At 40.3% G+C, this 23059-nt stretch overlaps 1 protein-coding gene across 1 annotated transcript; it reads left to right on the forward strand.

Annotated features, from left to right (window-relative positions):
* Nucleotides 1-17644: 17644 nt before the first annotated feature.
* MAP10 (microtubule associated protein 10) lies at nucleotides 17645-20696 on the forward strand. Its single transcript, XM_055234441.2, has one exon. It carries the CDS (start codon nucleotides 17743-17745, stop codon nucleotides 20458-20460), a length of 2718 nt encoding a protein of 905 aa, XP_055090416.1. The 5' UTR covers nucleotides 17645-17742; the 3' UTR covers nucleotides 20461-20696.
* The last annotated feature ends 2363 nt before the right edge of the window (nucleotides 20697-23059 follow it).

A 23059-nucleotide genomic window follows, 5' to 3' on the forward strand; every position in this document is an offset into this window, starting at 1 on the left:
CTTGACTGTTCTTCCTTTATCCATATATTACTTAATTCTGAGAAGTCTCACTAACATATCTATTTCATCGAAATCCGCTTTCTTTTCTTTTGCAGGCTAAACATTAGAATTTCCTCAACTTATATGCTATAGTTTTAAGTTCCTTCAGACTTGGAATTCTCTTGGGGAGTGGTATGCTTTGGGAGGCATATTAGGATCGCCTGAGCAAACAGCACAGGTGCCCCTCACCTTCTGAAATGCTCTTCTGTAAGTGTGCATGCCCCATTGTTGAGAATCACTGCCATAGAAACTCACTTTAACAATGCAACATCTCATGTGTCTCAAGAGTCCCAGGTGTAAAATAAGGCAAATGTCATGTTTTTAGAATATGACTTCCTTAAGTGTAGTACCCAGAACTATAACGGTCTGTGTATGTTATAGTGGCTAAAAAGCAGAGTGAAGTGCTTCAGTGAGATCTACAGTTCAATGAATTGCCTATTTAGTTCTCAAGTTTGTCTCTCCCTTTACTTTGAATCTCCTGCTACTGACTGTGGTAAGCAGGGAGTGGGCTACCCTGATCCTCCTTAAAGGAAGAACGAGCTGCTCTGCTGCCAGCTTCTTCTGGATCTGCCTCTGTCACAGAGGCCACCTGGTCCAAGGTCCATGACCTTCCAGCGGGACTATTTGGCCAGCCAGGGCACACTCTGATGAGCAATCATAGCTCCAGAGCTTTCTACCAAGTTGGCCAAAGATTCACTGGGTCTGTATCACAGTTCAGCATCTTCCTCTATTCACTCCTGCTTCCGCCCCCTTCTCTTCACAGGTGTTAGTCTCTAATAAACATCTTGCACCTGTAACTCCACTTCAGCAACTGCTCCCGGAGAGCCCAGCTGCAACACCAACTTTGACCCAATACTGGCTGTGCTTTCCTGGCTGCCGTACAGCATGCTAATCTTGCCTGACAGTCTAGACAGTCCTGCCACTTTCTTGGCAACTCAATGTACTTTGCTGTGTCATCACCTTGAGGATTCCCGGAGCAGATCCCAAGATACAGGGATAGGAAAAAGTATTTTCAAACCAGTAGGCTTGCAAGCATTGTTCTAATCCTGAAAGATTCATAGTGACCCATATTTATTGGATATTTATCATGTGGCAGGCACTGTTTAATGTGAATTAATCACAACTGTATCGTCCATAATTTTTTTTTTTTTTTTTTTTGTTTTGAGACGGAGTCTCGCTCTGTCACCCAGGCTGGAGTGCAGTGGCGCGATCTCGGCTCACTGCAAGCTCCGCCTCCCGGGTTTACGCCATTCTCCTGCCTCAGCCTTTCCGAGTAGCTGGGACTACAGGCGCCCGGCACCACGCCCAGTTAATTTTTTGTATTTTTAGTAGAGACGGGGTTTCACCGTGGTCTCAATCTCCTGACCTCGTGATCCGCCCGCCTTGGCCTCCCAAAGTGCTGGGATTACAAGTGTGAGCCACCACGCCCGGCCTCATCCATGCTATTAAAGTTTTTTAGGTGAGACAACTGAGGCATGCTTCAGTCACCAGTTGGTGAGTTGGTGGAGCTGGGATTTAAATTTAGGCATCTTCACAGCCCATGTGTCTTACTCAATTTTCTCTTACTCAAATTGAGCTTAAACTCGAGTTTCTTATAGTTCTGGAGGCTGAGAAGTCCAAGGTCAAGGAGCCACATCTGGTGAGAGCCTTCTTCCTGCTGGGGACTTTACAAGGTCCCAAGGCAGTGCAGGGTATCACATGTTAAAGGTGTGCAAATGTGCTAGCTCAGGTTTCCCATTCTCTTCTTCTAAAGACACCAGTTCCCCTCCCATGATAATCCATTAATCCATTCACCCATTAATCCATGAATGGCTTAATCCATTTACGAAGACGGAGCCCTTGAGATCTAATCACCTCTTAAAGACCCCACCTGTTGATACTAACATATTGGAGATGAAGTTTCCACATCAGTTTTGGAGGAAATATTCAAACCATAGCACCATAGTAGCCGCTCTACCAGTGGTTCCCCAGTTTTGGCCTGCACTAGAAACACCTGGAGGGCTTATTAAAACACAAACTGCTGGACCTCACTCTTAGAATTTCTAATGCAGTAGGTCTGAGGTGGAGTCTGAATATTTGCATTTCTAACAAGTTCCCAGGTGATGCTGACGCTGCTGTTTCAAGGACAACTCTTTGGGAACCACTGTACATGATACGGCCTTCTCAAGTACAATTTCAACTGACATCATGTGAAAATGCATTATAGTTTTCCTCATGATAAATAAGAGTTTCCAAGTGCAATAAATTTGGAAACCACTAATTATACAATCTTGTCATTGACTCTCCAGTTTCAGGCTCTCCTCATCTTCCTGGTGCTAAGTCTTTCTCTGCTGCCCACATGTGCCCAAGGACATCCGGCAAGAGCATCCTGATTACTAAATCCAGTGTTGCTTTCCTTGGATATCAATAGAAACATGGAATTGATTAATAAAGGTTAACATACTTGAGATGCATAGTTAGGCACCATGAATGAGACTTTTAAAATAGAGTTGCCATTATTAGCTCTGTCAAAGGTAAGGCCAGAAAATGCACAACATAGCCTCATACAGTTTTTTTTTTTTTTTTTTTTTGAGACAGAGTCTCACTCTGTCACCTAGATTGGACTGCAGTGGTGCAATCATGGTTCACTATAGTCTTGAACTCCTGGGCTCAAGGGATTCTCCTGCTTCAGCCTCCTGAGTAGCTGGGAACACAGGTGCACACTACCACACCCGGGTAATTTTATAGAGACAGAATTTTACTTTGTTGTTCAGTCTGGTCTCAAACTCCCAGGCTCAAGCAATCCTCCTGCCTCGGCCTCCCAAAGTGCTGGGATTACAGGCGTGAGCCACTGCAACTCGCCCCTCATACAGTATTTTAGAAATTTTGTGAAATAGATTGTGTGAAAGCACACACGTTTAAAAAACAACAACATTAGGGTTAAAGTTAGGGATAAAAAATAAAACATTTTTTAGTTAAAAAATAAAAAAACAATTACAATATTTGTAATACTTCCCAATCTTGGAAATATTAAGGTTATTTGTTGAATTATTTTTAAACCATGAATCTTTTATTTGTGCATTAATTCATTTGATTAATATTTAGTAAGCACCCACAGGGCTACAGCATTGTACCTGCAGAATCATATGTTATTATAATCATTATAGTAACAATCACTAGTGTTTTTATTGTCCTCACTTTCTCAGGTACTTGAAATCTTTTCCAACCTGAGGTCATTGGTTTTCACATCATCTCTGTGAAGTAGGATCATCTATTATGTTATTTTGTCCCATATGTTCCCTAGAAGCTAAGGTCCTGAGGACTGGGGCTGCCTCCAGGCTGACTCCTGGTGTAACCACAAGTGGAACTTACAGGGCTGGACTTTCAGGCATCAACCTGCCAAACAATTTTCTATCTCTGGGGAATTTTCTGTCCTAGGTTTCTATGGCAAAACACTTACCTATCATTTTATTTTTTTAAAAAATAAAAGAATTCTATAAGGAAGTTAAAAATTAAGATTTGTTTTGACTTTCCAGTGATTCCAGACAGGAAATCTACTCCTTGTACTTGAAGCCCCAAGCAAAGGAACTGCACTTTGCCCTCTAAAGAATCTGTAATTTATAACCCTTGGAAAATAATATTCCAGGTTAGGAGAATTGTGAAGAAACTGAAAGGGGGAGTCATATTTATTTGTGGGATTGTAATATTATTATTCTTTTTACTTAGAGTGCAGAGAAACTGAATGGAATTATATTTGGCTTTTTAAAAGACAATGATCCTTCATATGAAATGATATATCCTGATCTCATTTTAATTAGGAAGGTGTCAAATTAAAAAGTTGCATTGACTCTGATGTTGCATAGGTCAGAAATTCAGTTCCTGATCAACAGAAGATGGTACAAAAGAAACCAGGAACTGGAGAACAATTCAACGCTAAAATGTTAAAATCTTTATGAGTGTCTGCAATTCTCAAATTTTACAAATATGCCCATGATACATTTTTAAATTTTGTCTGGGTACATTTTCAATATACTTAATACTTGTTTTCTTTAATTTATAGTGAGTGCCAAGTTAAGTGATTTTTTGCACTGATTATCATTTAAATATAAAAACCTAATAGAGAGCTACTTCTTTGTGAAAAGTCTTTGGGACAGTCCAGTACATGAATATACAATAAATTTTTAGAACGTGCTTATGGAATTCAGAGAAGCTACAATATAAAGGGACCAAGGCTACATGGTTTTTATTCAATTAGGTATCCAGCATTGAAATTATTAGTTAAGCTGATAAAATTAAATAACATAAAATCCCAAATTATCTCTCTCCCTACCCTGCTTAGTACAAATTCATTAAATTAGTGATTTTTAGGCAATAGGTTTTAGACATCAATCAGTTATCATCTGAAATCTAAAATCGTGGAAAACCTAAATTACAAAATAAATTTACAACAAATGCATTCATATTAGCATGTACACCATTGGAAAAAAACACCCAAAAATGAGTCATACAATTTTCCCTAGGAAAAATCATGAAATCAAAAATCAAAACAGGTCAGGTGCAGTGGCTCACTCCTGTAATCCCAGCACTTTGGGAGGCTGAGGCGGGTGGATCACGAGGTCAGGAGTTCAAGACCAGCCTGGCCAACGTTGTGAAACCCCATCTCTACTAAAAATACAAAAATTAGCCGAGTGTGGCAGCAGGTGCTTATAGTCCCAGCTACTCAGGAGGCTGAGGCAGGAAAATCATTGCTTGAACCTGGGAGGTGGAGGTTGCGGTGAGCCAAGATCGTGCCATTGCACTGAAGCCTGGGCAACAAGAGTGAAACTCTGTCTCAAAAAAAAAAAAAAAAAAAAAAAATCAAAACAAAAACCATCTAAGTTTGGAGGATAAAATAAGCATTCATAATGTGATTCAAGGACAAGACAAGAATACTTCTTTAGGCAGGGTACAGTGGCTCACACCTGTAATCCCAGAACTTTGGGAGGCCCCGGCAGGTGAATCACCTGAGGTCAGGAGTTCAAGACCAGCCTGGCCAAAACCCTGTCTCTACTAAAAAAAACAAAAATTAGCCAGGCGTGGTGGTGGACTCCTATAGTCCCAGCTACTCGGGGGTGCTGAGGCAGGAGAATCACTTGAATCCGGGAGGCAGAGGCTGCAGTGAGACAAGATTGTGCTATTGCACTCCAGTCTGGGTGACAGAGCGAAACTCCGTCTCAAAAAAAAAAAAAAGAATACTTCTTTCAATGCCTGCTAAAGTAAAGGAAATATAATATTAATTTAATTTTGTAGAAGAGGCTTTTTAAGAAAACATAGTACAGTATATTTTAATTGTTATTTGACAGTAATAATAGTCATTCACAAACACCCATAAATTAATTATAAGAATTATAAGCTAACTAAAATAATCTCAAGACATTGATAGATCAAAGGAGCTATGAGTATAGTAAAGAAACAAGAAAAAGTAGAGGGAAGATAAAGGTGAGATAAGGAATGGTGCTCTTTCAGCATGAAAGTATGTTCTGGGTGGAGGTGCGGTGTGTGAGGGTGATCTATCAGGATGGAGGTGCCATGTGGGTGGAGGGTGATCTATCAAGATGGAGGTGCAGTGTGTGTGAGGGTGATCTATCAGGATGGAGGTGAGTGTGGGTGGAGGGTGATCTATCAGGATGGAGGTGAGTGTGGGTGGAGAGTGATCTATCAGGATGGAGGTGCCGTGTGGGTGGAGGGTGATCTATCAGGATGGAGGTGCCGTGTGGGTGGAGGGTGATCTATCAGCATGGAGGTGCAGTGTGGGTGGAGGGTGATCTATCAACATGGAGGTGCAGTGTGGGTGGAGGGGGATTTATCAACATGGAGGTGCAGTGTGGGTGGAGGGTGATCTATCAGCATGGAGGTGCAGTGTGGGTGGAGGGGGATTTATCAACATGGAGGTGCAGTGTGTGTGAGAGTGATCTATCCGGATGGAGGTGCAGTGTGGGTGGAGGGTGATCTATCAGCAGGGAGGTGCAGTGTGGGTGGAGGGTGATCTATCAGCATGGAGGTGCAGTGTGGGTGGAGGGGGATTTATCAACATGGAGGTGCAGTGTGGGTGGAGGGGGATTTATCAACATGGAGGTGCAGTGTGGGTGGAGAGTGATCTATCAGGATGGAGGTGCAGTGTGTGTGAGAGTGATCTATCCGGATGGAGGTGCAGTGTGGGTGGAGGGTGATCTATCAGGATGGAGGTGCAGTGTGTGTGAGAGTGATCTATCCGGATGGAGGTGCAGTGTGGGTGGAGAGTGATCTATCAGCATGGCGGTGCAGTGTGGGTGGAGAGTGATCTATCAGCATGCAGGTGCAGTGTGGGTGGAGGGTGATCTATCAGCATGCAGGTGCAGTGTGGGTGGAGGGTGATCTATCAGCATGCAGGTGCAGTGTGGGTGGAGGGTGATCTATCAGCATGGAGGTGCAGTGTGGGTGGAGGGTGATCTATCAGCATGCAGGTGCAGTGTGGGTGGAGAGTGATCTATCAGCATGGAGGTGAGTGTGGGTGGAGGGTGATCTATCAGCATGGAGTTATGTGGTGGGTGGTGGACCCACACTTCTAGTAGCTCTTCCTCTTCTTATATGGAAACCCGTCCTATTGAGTGTCCGTATAAGAATATAAGCTGAGAAGGACCTATAGTGTGGGGCTTTAATTAATTCAACATCCTATTATCTTTGGAAGGCTTCATAGCTAAATACGGTACAGTCATATTAGGTGTTAGGGCTTTAATGTGTGAATTTTTGGGGACACAATTCTGTGCATATCACCATCAAACTCATTTCCACAGCAGTTTCACTGTTTTATAATTCCACCAATGGTACAGAAGGCTTCCAGTTTCCCCACATGCTTGGAAACAGTTCTTATTTTCTGTTTTTTTTTTGCTTGTAGCCATCCTAATGGATGGGAGGTATGACCATGGCCCTTCATGTGGGGCCTGGGACATATGAGTTGAATAGCCCACCTCGTATATTAGTTCTTTCTATTTATGACAAGTAGCACTGCCCTAATATGCCAGGCTATGCAGGTGGGAAGTAGAGAAAAAAAAGAGAAGACTGACATTTCAAAGAAACGGAGGAATGATTTAAGAAAATCTAAGCTGAGTGAACAGGGAGTCTATTTTTAGCTAGGCTGGATTACAGTTTCATTTGGAGGTTGCATCTTTTAAGAGTAATCATTTAAAAGGAGGCAGAGCTTCCGGTTGCACGGTGTCATTTACAACCTCAGCCGTGGTTGCAATAGGGGTCTCATGCTTCCTGCTGTCTTGTGGGCACAGAGCAATCTTCAGAGAATGTTCACTTCCGGTGCTTGCACGGAAAGGAAACCTGCAGAGAAGTCCTGCATGCCATAAAATCAGTATGGAGAGAAGGACACTTAATCCTGTTTACTTTAACTACCTAAGGCCTTGGATTCAGTCAACCATCACTTCAAAATCTAAGGCAAATTGAACACAGTAGGGCCTCTTTGAAAAGTCCTGAACACTCTATGAGCTTCTCCGTGGTTTCGATAAAACACATTCTACACAAAGAACACTGCAAACTGGGAAGCATCATAACTTTGTTTTAAATATTTGTAAGTTTTTAGCTCATTATATTTTCTGAACTTTGTGTTCTACACAAGCAAGTCCCATAAGGAACTATATGCTTCACGTATTAATTTATCAAATATTGTATATACAAATACTATGTCTAGAAACAAGGTACTGTGTTCATTGCTGTAGGCATGCAAAAATTTAAAAATAACATCGTCGAGGAGCTTATAGAGACCTACAGGCAATAAACTCGTGTGTAAGAGTAATAATACAAGACAGAAGTAATAGTTCACAAAGGAGATTAAGTGCAGCAGAGAAAAGAAAAGATCACTTACAGCCAGGACTACCAGGAAAGAATTTTAAAAAGACGTAGCACTTGATTTAGACTTTAAAGAAAGATGATGTTTAAGATCTGTGGAGAAGTAGAGGAGGGCAGTCAAGATCAAGGGAATATAAACCATAGATACTAGCACTGAGAATAGGAAAACTGGAGTGTATAAACAAGGAACAGCAAATGGTAGAAACGAAAGTGGATAAGTTGCTTGGGATCTGGTCTTCCAGGTCCCCGTATTGAGAAGGAGGTAAATTATTTCATGTTCTTGTTATTTAAAATTTGAAAATACGTTACTATGTATTTTATGCATTTTATGTGAGTTTTTTATGCTACATATATCTTAGTATTTTGTGATACATATAAAGCATGGTACCAGCATTTTTCCGGCATTTTATGATACATATAAAGCATGGTACTGGCCAGGCGTGGTGGCTTATGCCTGTAAGCCCAGCACTTTGGGAGGCCGAGGTGAGTGCATCACCCAAGGTCAGGAGTCTGAGACTAGCCTGACCAACATGGCGAAACCCTGTCTCTAGTGAAAATACATAAATTAGCCAGACATGGTGGCACATGCCTCTAATCCCAGCTACTTGGGAGGCTGAGAGAGGAGAATTGCTTGAACCCGGGAGGCGGAGGTTGCAGTGAGCCGAGATCGAGCCACTGCACTCCAGCTCGGGTGACAGACAAGACTCCATCTCAAAAAAAAAAAAAAAAAAAAAAAAAAGCGTGGTACCTACTGATCTGAATTTGCTTTTTGAATTTCCAGTTCAAAACATGATAAACACATGTATGTTTTAAAGAAAAATAAACTTGTCAATGTAAATTGTGGCTGTCATCCTAAAATAGCTGGTTGACAGGGAAGTAAATTAAAAGATAATATATACATACAAAAGAAGAGGGGATGAGGGTCCCCTTCCTGCCACCCTGTCCCGCCACCTTGAAGTGGCTGGCATTGAGAAATGAAGCAAGGACAGAAGGAATTCCAAATACACTTGGCCTTTAAGACGTATAAAAAGGAGGCATGCTATTTATATATGACCTACTTACAAATACCCCTCATTTTAAGTAGTTGCTCAGGACAGCCATCAGGACTTAATTCTGGATATTCTAGATTCTCACAGCTCCAGCAGTAAAAAGCCGTTTCCCCTGGAAACATGATTATACACTGTGGTTAGTTTCTACAGTACTGATATCTGGTGCTATACTCAAGTTCACAGTCTTTCACGGCTAATCTGAAACTTGTGAAATAAAAATCCACTATTAGTTTATAAAAAGGTTAAAACATCCACTAAAGTCAGAAAAAGCCATAAGTAACTCCATATATTCCATATACCTACCCCACAGATTCCATAATTGTCAAGACTTTGCCACACTGACTTTTCTTATGTCATTTTTCTTTTTCCCTGAGGCATCATAAAGCAAATTCCAGGCATTGTCATTTCAGTCCTACTACTTCAGTTTGCAGCTCTTATCTGCATGAGTATTCTCATAGCTGTAAACTAAAAATAAAATCCTAAGCCCTCCCGCAACCAACTGAATGAAACCCTCCCCACTAGGCCAACAGGACCCCAGAGCAACCTAAAAAACTGAAGCCCCAGCCATGACGGGAAGGGAGGCTGGACATGCCTCATTACACCCCTTCTTTTTGGAGTTTAGGCACCCCTGACCAGCATTAACATTAAAACAGAGATCATAAGACTGAAAAACTGACTTTTTGTGGCACTAAGATACCAAATTCCCACCTGACTCTGGTATAGCATCACATGACAGAAAACCCTGAAGGACATAAAAATATTTTACCACAGAATATATTTCTTTGACCTCTTTTGAAATGGCCCTGAAAGCTGTCTTTGCTGGGGGAAATTTGTGTCTGTAGGCAACCTCCATTAATGAAGCCAGGCCATTGCTGGATGTAGGGGAGATGAACTAAGAGTCTGATACATTTTAAGGTCTGAAAAGTGACATTTACTACCCATTTTCTTTAAAGGATGTTACCTAGAGGCTTCATCTATGTAACAAGAACCTTCATCTTCACAATCCCCCTTTATCATAATTCAAGCATCTCTTTCCACTGACTTCAAGTCCTGAGAACAAAGCATAACTCTTTCAATTAACTGCCAATCAGAAAATCTTTGAATCCACCTGTAAGTTCCCATTCCAAGATATATCCTGCCTCTTTAAGCTGAACCAATGTACATCTTTTATGTATTGACTTATGATTTTCCCTACAATTCCTGTTTGCCTTGAATGTATGAAACCAACCTCTAACCTGACTGCCTCTGGCACACTTTTCTCAGGACCTCTTGAGACTGTCCCCCCACCCCTGGCCATGGTCACTCATATTGGCCCAGAATAAACCTCTTTAAATATTTTACAGAGTTTGGTTTTTCCATCAACATAGCTAACCTTCATGTTAGGTTAGGTTTAACACGCCTAACCTCAAACTATAATTATTTTGTATCATCTAAAAGCAGTCAGTAGTGAAATCACCCTCGTTGTCTCAAACATGTCGTTTTGTTCAGATGGTTTATTTAAGAATTCAAAGAAGGTGCACAGGTTACATTTGATGGTTGTGTCTGTTAAAACTTAATCTGGGCTGGGCATGGTGGCTAATGCCTGTAATCCTAACAGTTTGGGAGGCTGAGGCAGGTGGATCACCTGAGGTCAGGAGTTCAAGACCAGCCTGGCCAACAAGCCAAAACCCCATCTGTACTAAATATACAAAAATTAGCTGGACATGGTGGTGCACGCCTGTAATCCCAGTTACTCGGGAGGCTGAGGAACGAGAATTGCTTGAACCGGGGAGGTGGAGGTTGCAGTGAGCCGAGATTGCACTACTGCACTCCAGCCTGTGTGACAGGAGCAAGATTCCATCTCAAAAAAAAAAAAAAAAAAAAAAAAAAAAAAATTAATCTGGAGCAACCCCCTTCTCTACCTCACCTTTTTACATGCTCCTAATTTGTTACTTAAGCTGGTTCTGTTTTCTTAAAGAATATAAGATGTTCAGCATTTGCTTCTTTGTTTCCTTGTGGTATTATTAAATTGCTCCTTTGTACCCCCAAATACATATTCCAATTGGATAGTGTCAGTTTCCTGTACATTAATACTTTCCTTGAGCATAAACAAATAAGATGAAGGAATCTAGTGGGATGAACACAAGCTATTTTTTAAAAGACAGGCAGAAATGTATTTTAATAATACTTTAGCACTTTCTTGCTATGTAACTTTGAATACATTATTTAACCTCTCCAAGTTAGTTTCATTGGTTTCCTTATGAGTATGCCAATAATTTCATGGAGTTGCTGTGAAGATTAAATACAGTCTGTAAGAGGCCAAATGCAATGCCAAGCACATATGATAAGCTCGATAAAACTGGCAGCTATTTATAGAGTTATTTCAGTGTACCCCAAGCTCCCGTTTTTGGTAAGGGTCTCCTAAAGGGCAAATCTGTTTCCTACAATTATCGAGACTTTTGATTTATTTCCCATATCTTACTAATTATGAAAAGAACAGCTGGCTATCTTTTACAAGAATCTAAATTATGAGTGGGTAGTGTCAAAAGACAAAATCGCAACAAATTTAGTTTAAAGATCTCAGTTGGCTTTATTTGCTATTCTAGAATCAGAAAACACTTCATTCCACAAAATAGAATCAGTGTTTCACGGAGCTGAGCCAAAGAGGTCGGCTTTATGGACAGAGAAGGGCCCAAGAAAGCACAAACCAAGAACACAAAGTGAATTGTTCATTTCAAAGTGACTTCCCTTGTAAGGCAGGAGCAGGGAAATGGAACAATAGAGAAATAACCAATTGGTTAACATCACATTACTTTTTTATTGTAAGGATTAAAGTATTTATCCCTTTCTCCTGATAGAGAAAGTCACATAACTTAGTTTCAGTTTGGTGACCTGTAACTATGGCGCAAATGACTGCATTTTGATTGTTAGTCTAGTCTGTTGAGGCCTAGTGCAGGAGCTTCATCCAAAACAATGGCCTTCTGTAATTTTTATTTAACAAGTAATTTAAAATAAACCCAATTTAAACCTAATTCTATTACATGGGGCAACTATTTACAGAGTCTTGACAAGATGGTCTAGGCCAAAATACTAACAGTGTTTCTGTGCATGGGAAGGAAAGAATTTATGAGCAAGATTTTATCTTTCAGCCCTCCCCGCTAACTGAAGGCAGGAGGCTACTCTGTCCTAGGAACCCGTAGTCAGTCTTTCCTGGGGCAGAACAGTGGTTTTGGTGTCTTGGCAGGCAGCATTCTGCTTATGAGGGGGTTTCTCATAAACTACCTTCCTCTAGGGGCTTTCTGAAGCTTCTTCTGAGTACCTGACGGGAAGCTGTCTCTCTCTTAATGCTGCTGTTGCTGCTGCCACATCGGCATCTCTTGGCATGGTGGCATGTTGACAGTAATGCTTCATTGCTAAAGGTTACCTACTTCATTTCTTCCATTTCACACTGAAAGTGTGAAAGAAGGAGCTATGATTACATAAATCTTTCATACTATTCTATTGGCATGATTATACTACTTGTTGTATATGATACTACTATATGATCAGCATATACTTGTTACATATGCAGAAGACAGAAATATGGCTATCTGCAATGTGCCAGAAACTAGGATGGTGGTTCTCAAAGAAAAGTCCAGTAACTCCCTGTATCAAAATCATCTGGGATGATAGTTAGAAATGTATATTTCTGGGCCTTGCCTGAGACCTAGGAAATCAAAATCTCTGGAAGATGGACCTAAGATTCTGCATTTTAACATTCACAGCATAGTTTGAAAATCTGTGAGGTAACATGGGAGAAAATTCCCCGAGTTGAAGAACTTGTCCTAGAGTTACATGGGTATGAAATGGAGAAGCTGATATTTTAATCGAGGACTGCTCACCTTCAAAGACTACGTTGATTCCACTATGCTACATTTCTTTTCTTTTTCTTTTTGAGATGGAGTTTCATTCTTGTCGCCCAGGCTGGAATGCAGTGGAGCGATCTCGGCTCACTGCAACCTCCCGCTCCCAGGTTCAAGCGATTCTCCTGCCTCAGCCTCTTGAGTAGCTGGAACGACAGGCATGCACCACCATGCCCAGCTAATTTTTGTATTTTTAGTAGAGATGGGATTTCACCATATTGGCCAGGTTGGTCTCAATCTCTTGACCTCATGATCCACCCACCTTGGCCTCCCAAAGTGCTGGGATTACAGGCGTGAGCCACCGCACCCGGCCTCCACTATGATACATTTCTAATTGCCAATGACAGTCAAATAATTTTCACTAAACCACTCCTACCAATTGTACATACGATTTAGCTTATTAATGAACTCATACATTTTCAATACCTTAGGTGCTTCATAATTTCTTTTTCCCCTTCCTTTCTGGTAGATTTATCAGAGTGGGGTATAGGCCATTCTTTCCCTTTAATCTCTAGTAGTTCCTTTGTTTACTCTCCAACCCCCAGCCCCTCCCTTCCTTCCACCCTCTAATCTTTCTCCTTGTCCTTCTTCTCAAGTGAATGAATTTCCAATATCAAGTTGTAGCAAGTTTAAAATAAAAACTGAAAATGCAATGCAGAGCCTTGGTACCATTTTGCAGAATCTTTTTAGATTATTTGCATTTATTTACCACAGCTATTTTGTATCTGTGATATTGGAAATGGTAATCATGTTCTGATCATAACTCTGCCCCTGATTTAATGACAACACATGGAAAAGCTATGATTCCCCCTTTCCAGAAATTTAGAAATAGAAGGGAATGAAAAGACTGGAAACAAAGAAAAAGATCCACATTCAAACACTGGAGATTTATTCTGAAGACAGAGTCATATCGTCTTTACCAATAATGAAACATGTCAAGGTGAATGTTATTACAGTTCTGGTCATTTGTGGTGTTTAAGTTGTGTGAGGTCCCTTTGTAAGCCAGTTAGCAAAGAGGGAGATATCTGGCTTAGATTTCAGGAGCCTATAATCAGGTCTAGAGGCAGGGCAGCTTTCTGCTTAAAACAGGCTTTTATCTGAAGTCCTGAATGAATGATTAGAAATCAGCTTCTCCTGATTGAAATTGTCTTGCTCCAGAAATACAATATGTATCTAGAATCCTGAAATGCAAGTCCTTGGGAGACAACAGGAGAGGACCTAAGGGAAAGAGCTGCAACAAGAACTGCCAACTTTCCAGTCTGTCTCTCAAGGAATTCTAAGAGCTAAGGTTCCCAGGCTTGCCATGCAAATGAGCATATGCTAGGGGTTTTAAACCATGGTCGAGGGAAAAAGGCTTTCACTTGGTCTTTTCACATTTCTGTTTTCAAGATTGCAGGTTACATTTTCTGTTTTTTTTTTTTTTTTGAAGACATTTTCCTGTAGAATTATTTCTTATTAGGTCTTTATTTTATTAAATTGCAGGTGACTGAGGTTTGGTGTACAAATGATCCCTTCACCCAGGTAGTGAGTATAGTCTCATATAGGTAGTTTTTCAACCCTGCTTCTCCACCCTCTCCCCTCTAGTAGTCCCCAGTGTCTATTATCCCCATCTTTATGTCCAAGTGTACTCAATGTTTAGCTCCCACTTATAAGTAAGATCGTGGGGTATTTGTGTTATATTCTTTTTGTTGGGGAAAGGAAACACTGGTGTAAAGAATTATTCTGAAATAAGGGATGTTGAATTTCATTTCCTCCTAGTTAGAACCACACAGGTTCTTCTTCCCTCAGCTCTGTATCTTCCACCTGCTGGGAGAGGACGTCTTTAGTCCACTCTGTCTCTGCCAATTATGGGTCGTTATACTTGGTTCTAGAGCTAATCCTGATTAAGCAAGGAAGTCTATAGGCAGCAGGATGTCCCCGATAGTGAGACCTGGAATTAGTATTTGGTGCTTCTAGAGTAAGCCTTGGACATTTTCATGTCGACTAGACACACATTTCTCCTAATCGGGCCCATGTTGGATAAATTTTTTTTTTGGCTAACTACAATAGCAGTGTTTTAAACACTCAGCTAAAATGTCTGCCATGTGGCAAATAATAAATAAAACAATATTTATTTTAACAAATATTTACTATCTGCTAGACACTGTTCTAAGAGTTTTGTAAGTATTAATTCACTTAACACACATAATATTTTTATGAGGTAGTTACTGTAACTATATTTTTCAAATGAGGATAATGATTCACAGAGAGTTCAGAAACTAGTATAAGGTCACAGAACCAGGATTTGAGCCAGGTAGTTTGCTTCCAGAACCCAGGTGCTCAGCTACTGCACTGTGCTACTTCTCCATGTGTGGTGTAGAAACATGGGGAAACTATTTGTCATGGCAAAATTTTATTTGTTACCTTTAGCATTATTTACAAGTATCAAATATTATTCATATATTATAATACCAGTCATGTAGAGTAGCTGGGTAGAGAAGTTATTATCATTGCAGAAACTACATATTGCAGAAATAATGTCTTTATAGAAGAGGGACTTTGCTTTTTCTATTCATATGTAAGAGACATACAAGTGCTACTAGTGCACACTATTAACCTTACTCAAAAGGCTAAACTACAGGATATCTTCTGAGAGGAATTTTGTCTACTCTATTTCTCTGGTGCACACGGACTCAATAGCTCATTGCTTTTCACTTGTGACGATGTCTTTTTTTTATTGCTCTACATCATCTATCCATTGAGGACGTTGCTTGATATGTGTCCTCTGCAAGTATATAACAAGATTATCAAAGCCAAGAGAAGCATCTTGTAATTTTTTTTTTTTTTTTTTTTTTTTTTTTAGATGGAGTCTCGCTTTGTCACCAGGCTGGAGTGCAGTGGTGCGATCTCGGCTCACTCACTGCAACCTCCAACTCCCTGGTTCAAGCGATTCTCCTGCCTCAGCCTCCCAAGTACCTGGGATTACAGGCATGCACCACCACACCCAGCTAATTTTTGTGTTTTTAGTAGAGACCGGGTTTCATCACGTTGGCCAGGATGGCCTCGATCTCCTGACCTCGTGTTCCGCCTGCCTCAGCCTCCCAAAGTGCTGGGATTACAGGTGTGAGCCACCGCATCTGGCCCGAGAAGTATCTTGTATTTATATATTGCAATGAGACCTCTCTCTCATGTCTTCACACTAAAGCATCCTATCCCTCCAGTTCTGAATTTCTCTTGAGCTTCACAATGTTCTTCTGAGCACTGAAGCAATATAATTTAACTATAATTTATAAAGCTGAATAAAGCTGTACATATATAATGCCCAGCAGCAGGTACCTCAAACCTACGTATCTCAAAACTCAAGAGTATTTTTTTCCATCAAATCTGTGCCTCCTCAATCTTTTCACCTTTAGTAGCAGAAATTTTTCACCCATGACTTTTCTTTCCCATTCAGCAAATTTTAAAATTCCTCCATCACAAATGCCTCTTCTGCCATCTCTTTTTAATTTCCACTAGTCCTGACCATGTGCAGGTCATAATTATCTGCCTCTCAGACCACTGCAGTAGTCTTCTAATAGATTGCTCTGAATCCAATTTCTAATCAGTAGAATCCATCCTTTGTATTCCTCCCCATGATACATTTCCAAATATTGCTATGATGTACTTATTCAATAAAAATAATTTGTACAGAATGTAGTCCAAATTCTTTACCATGGCATTCAAGGCTCTCCATATACTGGCCTTGGATTCCTAGCTGGCTAGCTCATTGAGGTTAGGAGTACGTTTCTTAAAATATCTGGATAGAGCAGTAAGTTCTCTGTGTCTCCGTAGGTGTGTGTATATTTATGTATACACATTTGTTTTATTGATGGAATCATTAACATTACTCTCATGCATCATGATTGCTTAGCTGGAAATATTGTCAAATAAAAAACAGGGCCGGACAGTAGTTGAAGTGGCAAAAACACTGTATTCAGGAACTACTGCAATAAGAGAAAAGAGACCTCAATACAGAGCTGGGCTCAATTCCAAATACAGCATGGACAAGCGGGGATTTAAAGCCAAGGGGGCGTCGGTTCAAGTGAATGGAAACTTACTGACAGGAAACAGCAGGAGTGGGAGGGTTCTGATTAAGCAGGCCTAATAGGATTCTTGCTGAAGTCAGGCCAGAGTGGTCAGATACCAATGGTAGAAAATGAAGAATTTGATCAGGTATCGACGGTAATCAGGTATGAAGGGTTGGGGGTTCTCTCTTAATGGCTGTAGCGAGACTCTTGCTACAACTCGGTGATTTAGGCTCCATGGGATTGGAAGCCAAAGTCAAAGCCTAGTCGGAAAGAAGGCTTAGATGAGCCTGACCAAAGTTCAGCCAAGGAGAGTTTTTGCCAGTGTATTCACACTCCGTGTGTGTGTGGTGTGTCTGTCTCAGTACTACTCTAATTTATGAGGCAGGGGCTCCCTGGCCATCAGAGCAGTGTCACTATCTTTTGGGTAGAACAGCAGACACAGAGATGGCCCACTGTGGACAGTTAACTAACTGGTTCTCTTTAGCATGGGAAAGGAAGGAGAGTCCTGATTTTCTTTCAGTATTCCTCAGGTATATTGATCTGACCCCCAAATTACATAAGATCTGCAGTGATAAAACCATTACCCAAAAAACTCACTGTCTTTTACCACTTATATCCTCAGCATTATCATTAACAATTGTCTTAATACAAGTTTGGAGGCAAAAAACGGCTCACAACAAGTATGCATACAAAGGGGCCAAATACATTGAGCAGCAAAACTCCCAAAACAGACACCGCCCGGGACCTGCTGGAGCGCTTCCGCAAATCTCGCGAGATAGCAGGGAGCGATGCCTTTTACTCCGGTTTCTCGTGAGAACCCGGGGCTTCAGCTTCTCATTTGCGGAGCCCGTGGCGGCGTTTCCTGGGGCAACAGCAATGGCGGCGTCGCTGTCCGAGCGGTTCTTCTCGCTGGAGCTGCTGGTGGACTGGGTGCGTTTGGAAGCCCGGCTGCTGCCGCCCCCCGCTGCCGCGGTGGAGCAGGAGGAGGGAGAGGAGGAAAAGGAGCAGGGGGAGGCCTCGTCGCCGCGCGGTCTGTGCCCCGCCGTGGCCTTCCGCCTGCTGGACTTCCCCACGCTGTTGGTTTACCCTCCTGACGGCCCCGGCGCTCCCGCCCCCCAACCGTGGCCCGGTGTCATCCGCTTCGGTCGCGGCAAGTCTTGCCTCTTCCGCCTGCAGCCTGCTACGCTGCACCGCCGGCTCCTGCGGACCCCGCTTGCCACCTTGCTGCTGCAGCTGCCCCCTGGGCGCCCGACGCCCACCCCACAGCTCCTGGGGGCCTGCGACATTTCGCTGGCCACCGCAGCGCACAGGGTCGTGGGGTCGGCCGCCTCCGGATGCTCCCACCGTCACCGGGGACGTTTCCCCCTGCATAATCGAGTGGGCGAGCGGACTGGGGACATTGCACTGGCCTACCGCCTGACTGACCTGGGAAGCCGCCTGCTGGGCCAACTTGAGCGGCCCCTCACCGTCACCCCCACAGGAGGAGGAGCGGAGGTCAGTCCCCAAACCCAGCAGGAAAGACAGCAGCTGCAGCAGCCAGCCTCACAGCCAAGCCCAAAAGAGGCTGATAGGCCGCTGGGGGAGTTAGAAATCCCAGAGGCACAGAAGGATTTGAAGGAAATGGTTTTCCCAAGTAAGGCCGAATGTGATAATGTGGGTTCTGTGGAGAATGGCAAAACCAATTCTGTTGTTACATGTTCAGGTGCTGGCAATGGGAGAAATGTTAGCTCCCTAAATGAGGAAGTCACAGAATTGGACATGGAGACCAATATATTTTGCCCTCCTCCTTTGTATTACACTAACTTGACCCAAGAAAAACCGCCGCCTGCACAGGCTAAAATCTCCATTGAGCCTCAAATGAATGTACCTGAGGAATTGGATGGTGCTTCTCCTGAAAAAAAGCGTGTAAATCCCCCAACACACAGGAGTTGTCTAAAACATCCAAGTTCTGCAGCACATAAGCATCCTCCAGTGCTTGTGAATGCTCCACATATTCAGAATATAGGAGCAACTAATCAAACATGTCAAACTGAACAAAATCGAATTAATACAATAAGGCAGTTGCCTTTGTTAAATGCTTTGTTAGTTGAGTTGTCCTTGTTATATGACCAACCTGTGACAAGTCCTGCTCATATACATCCTCACCTAGCCTGGTTATATAGGACTGAGGATAAGAAGTCACCCGAATCTTCTGCCAAATCCACATGCCAGTCTGAATCCAAGAAGGATAAGCGTTCTATGGGGGGATGTGAAAAGTCAGTGAGTCTTCAGTATAAAAAGAACCAAATTGAAAACTGTAAGGAAGATAAATATTCTGAAAAGAGCAGTGGTGCCCTCCATAAAAGAGTTCCAAAAAGGAGGCTACTTTATGGCTTAACAAATACACTAAGACTACGTTTAAAGCTGACAAATCCTGATATGTTGGTGGTACATGAAAAAAGAGAACTATATAGAAAAACACGATCACAAATGTTGGGTACAAAATTCAGAATTCCATCATCCAAAGTTAAACTATTAAGCTCTGCAGAACAAAGTCAGAAGCCACAACTGCCTAAAGATAAGTATTTAGATTCAGATGCATCTTTTACTGAAAATAGTGATACCTCAAGACAAATCAGTGGAGTTTTTGATGATCCCAGCACAAGTGAAGAAACTAATGTGAAATATGCAACTGAAAAAAAGACAGTTGATTGTAGTAAAAATAGAATCAATAATGTTTCATTGGAAGAAGTTGTGAGTCCTGCAGATTCCATTATTCCAGAAAGGCTTAACCCTGCAAATATTCTGGGAGGAAATGTGGAAATGAAAATCCAAAGTCCATGTGTTTTCCAACAGGATGCTGTTGTTGACAGAATTGTAGATAAGGAAATAGATATTAGACAGGTCAAAACCACAGATAGTGACATTCTTATGGCTGATATAAGTGACAAGAGACCAGGTAAAAATAGTTGCTATGAAAACATCTCAGAACTGAAGTATTCAGATGATTTGTCTAGCCCTTGCTATTCTGAAGATTTCTGTACCACTGAGGACACCAGCAGAAGTTTAAAAGCTCATGATAGCAGTTCAAGGACAGAAAATCCAAAACATAGTCAATATACAAGCAAGTCTAGTGACACACAAGTGTCCAAAAAGAAAAATAGTGACAGGAGTTCTATCCTTAGCCCACCTTTTTCAGCCGGGTCACCTGTGCACTCATACAGAAAATTTCCTATTTCAAAGACTCAGGATAAAAGTTTGGAGGAAGCATCTAGTATCTCTGCTAGTGATTTATCTTCAACACATTGGACTGAAGAAAAAGAAAACCAGATAGATCAAAATAGTAAGCACAATTCTAAAATTACAAAAAGAGGTCAAGACATCTCTGTTAAAACAAGAAGTAGTTGGAAATCTTTAGAAAAAAGCCAGTCACCACGAACATCCCAAGTGAGTTCTTACCTGCCTTCAAATGTGTCCGAACTTAATGTCCTGGATAGCAGTACATCAGATCACTTTGAAGAAAACAATGATGATGTTGGTTCACTAAATATTTCCAAGCAATGCAAAGATATGTGTGAATTAGTAATAAATAAACTTCCAGGATACACAGTGTAAAAATACATGCTTTTAAAAAACTTTCAACAACCTGTGTGTACTGTTAGTGAAAAAAATTTTAAAGCTGTTTTAGTTCATGAATTATGTGAATAATTTTTTAAAGAAATATGAATGTTATTCCTTTGATGTTTAAATGGTATTTTACCATTAAATATGATAATATTGATTATTAAATCATATAAACAGATTTTAAATTGTTTAATCATGAGAATAAAAGTGTATCTTTTTAAATTGTCTCTCAAAGTGTCTAGTCTACAGTATTGATCATTCTAAAGCTGACTTCACGCACACTGCTGAAAAAGAAGGCTAGTTAGTAAGGACAGCTCAAATTTTAATTGGAACAAATTATTTAACAAATATAGAAGACTTACTGTGTTAGATGCAGAAAGGTGCAGAATCTATTTATGATAGAGCCCCTGCTGTTTTAAGAGCTTACAGTTGTATGTAGATAAGAAGTCTTCCTTGACATATACATATCCCATATCCCCAATAGGTGAAGTTGCTTTTATATGCTGTCATAGTGCTCTGCACCTTTTCTTTGTAAGCCACAATTTGTATGATTACTTGATTAAAGTTTATCTTCCACTAGGCTTCAGTTGTGTGATGGGATCATATTTGTTTTACACATCAGTACATTTTTGTATCTAGCACAATTCCTGGCATGTGGCTGCAGTGCAATAAAAACATTTGTTGAAAAAAATGAAGCCCAGGCATTTAAAATACCTAATGGGAGGATTTAGAATTAAGCAGCAAAAATAAGCAGATTCCCTAAAAATAAACCTGCAGAAAATCCTTATTGGAGATATGTTTGACTGTAATATTTTTGTTTTGCTTGATATAAACAGCCTTCAGGCGTTCTCTGAAATATTTGGAAAGGGAAACTTAAAAAGGTATCTTTTATACAGTTTCTGATATAGGAGTTCAGTTTTTTGTCATTTCAGTTTGTTCAATGGTTTTTAGTGTATGAAAATTTGTTTTTATGAAATCCAGTGATAATTTATAATTTATTCCATAGGTTTTATATTTAGACTTTATTCTGTGTTCAAATATTTACATATATTTTCTTCTAGCTGTGTTATACTTTAATTTTTAGACTTTTTAATATAACGTTTTTGAATGTATGAAGTGAGATTCTAATTTCCTTTCTTTAGGGGTAATTAATTATATAGGTATTCTGAATGATCATAATACTAGAATATAGATAGACGGTAAAAAGAGAGAAGAGGATGTTACATTTTGGAGAGCAATGTGAATAAAAGAATGATGATGGAATGAGCCTGATACATTTATGGGACAATTTAAAATATTATCTTGAATAGAATGATAGATTCATACTACTGAGTGGTAGAAAGGACATTTGTTGAGTAAGGAAAATGCCAGATTACAGAGAGCCTCAAATGCTAAGTATAATAATGGAATTCTAAGCAATAGGAATAACAGATTATTTTAGGTTATAAATGAGCACTAGTAAGTAGTCATGACATATTGAAAATTTTAAATTATTGAAAATAATAGGCAGAGAAATTATATCAGTAAAAGTTTTGAACTATGAAATGTTTCTGTGGCTAGTGGCTGTGATCTTAATTTTTCTAAAATATAAAGCATGTAGTATAACATTTCACAAAATCAAAATATCGTAATGCCAGGTATTGTAACTAGATGTTTAATGATGTCAACTGTGTAAATTGTTTAATAGCAATTTGTCATTACTATGGAAGAGACAATAAAAATATAAGCAATGTCAGAATCATCAAAGAAATAATTCTTTATAAACCAACGTTTTATTTGGTAGAGAGTAAGTCATTGTCTGTGGTAACAATAAATAAAATGATTAATTTAGCATGTCTAAGGTACAACAAGACCAAAGAACTAATGCACTTTAAATTACAAAACTGAGTAGCTGAATCTGCTTCTCTTTGAGTTAATCCATGAATACTTATTTCTAGAATTGTGATAATTGTTTCTTCTAGTCTAATTCTAGTGAAAATATCTGTTTTCATGTATTCAGTCCTTCCTATTACATTCTACAAATTCTAGTCTGTTTTAATTCTACAATCTATAAGCTTATTTTAAAAGTTTTGTAATAGATACTATTCATGGAGCCTTACTTATCTCCTTAGTTGCTTAAAATTATTGAAACATGAAATAGTATTTCAAGTCACAAATAAGGGAGACTGTCATTTCATTGTAAAACCAAGCTATTGCAAACCTTCCAAAAGGTCTTCTGAATATCATGGGTATCTAAACTGCTATGGACAAAGCTGAGTGGGAGAGGGTCTAAAATGCAAAGTGAGCCACAGAAAAGGTGTTAAGACCTACCTCTACGTAATGTTGAATGTTTACAGCTTAGGAACCAACCGCCAATAATAAGTCCTCTGAACTTTTCCCATAAACATTTGCAGAGGGCTGTGCAGATGTATACAGTACGCTGGGCTTTTTCCCTTCACTCATATGCATGCTCTTGATGAAATTTTCAGATGCAAAGAACAATGATATTAAACTTCTATCATGCAATTATTACATGTCAATTACATGTCAATTAATTTAGATTTTTCTTCATGTATAAGCAGTGAATTTAGTATGGAATTACAGTTAGGAA

The sequence above is a fragment of the Symphalangus syndactylus genome, chromosome 19 (genome assembly GCF_028878055.3).
Source record: "Symphalangus syndactylus isolate Jambi chromosome 19, NHGRI_mSymSyn1-v2.1_pri, whole genome shotgun sequence".
In the NCBI taxonomy this organism is placed as follows: Eukaryota; Metazoa; Chordata; class Mammalia; order Primates; family Hylobatidae; genus Symphalangus; species Symphalangus syndactylus.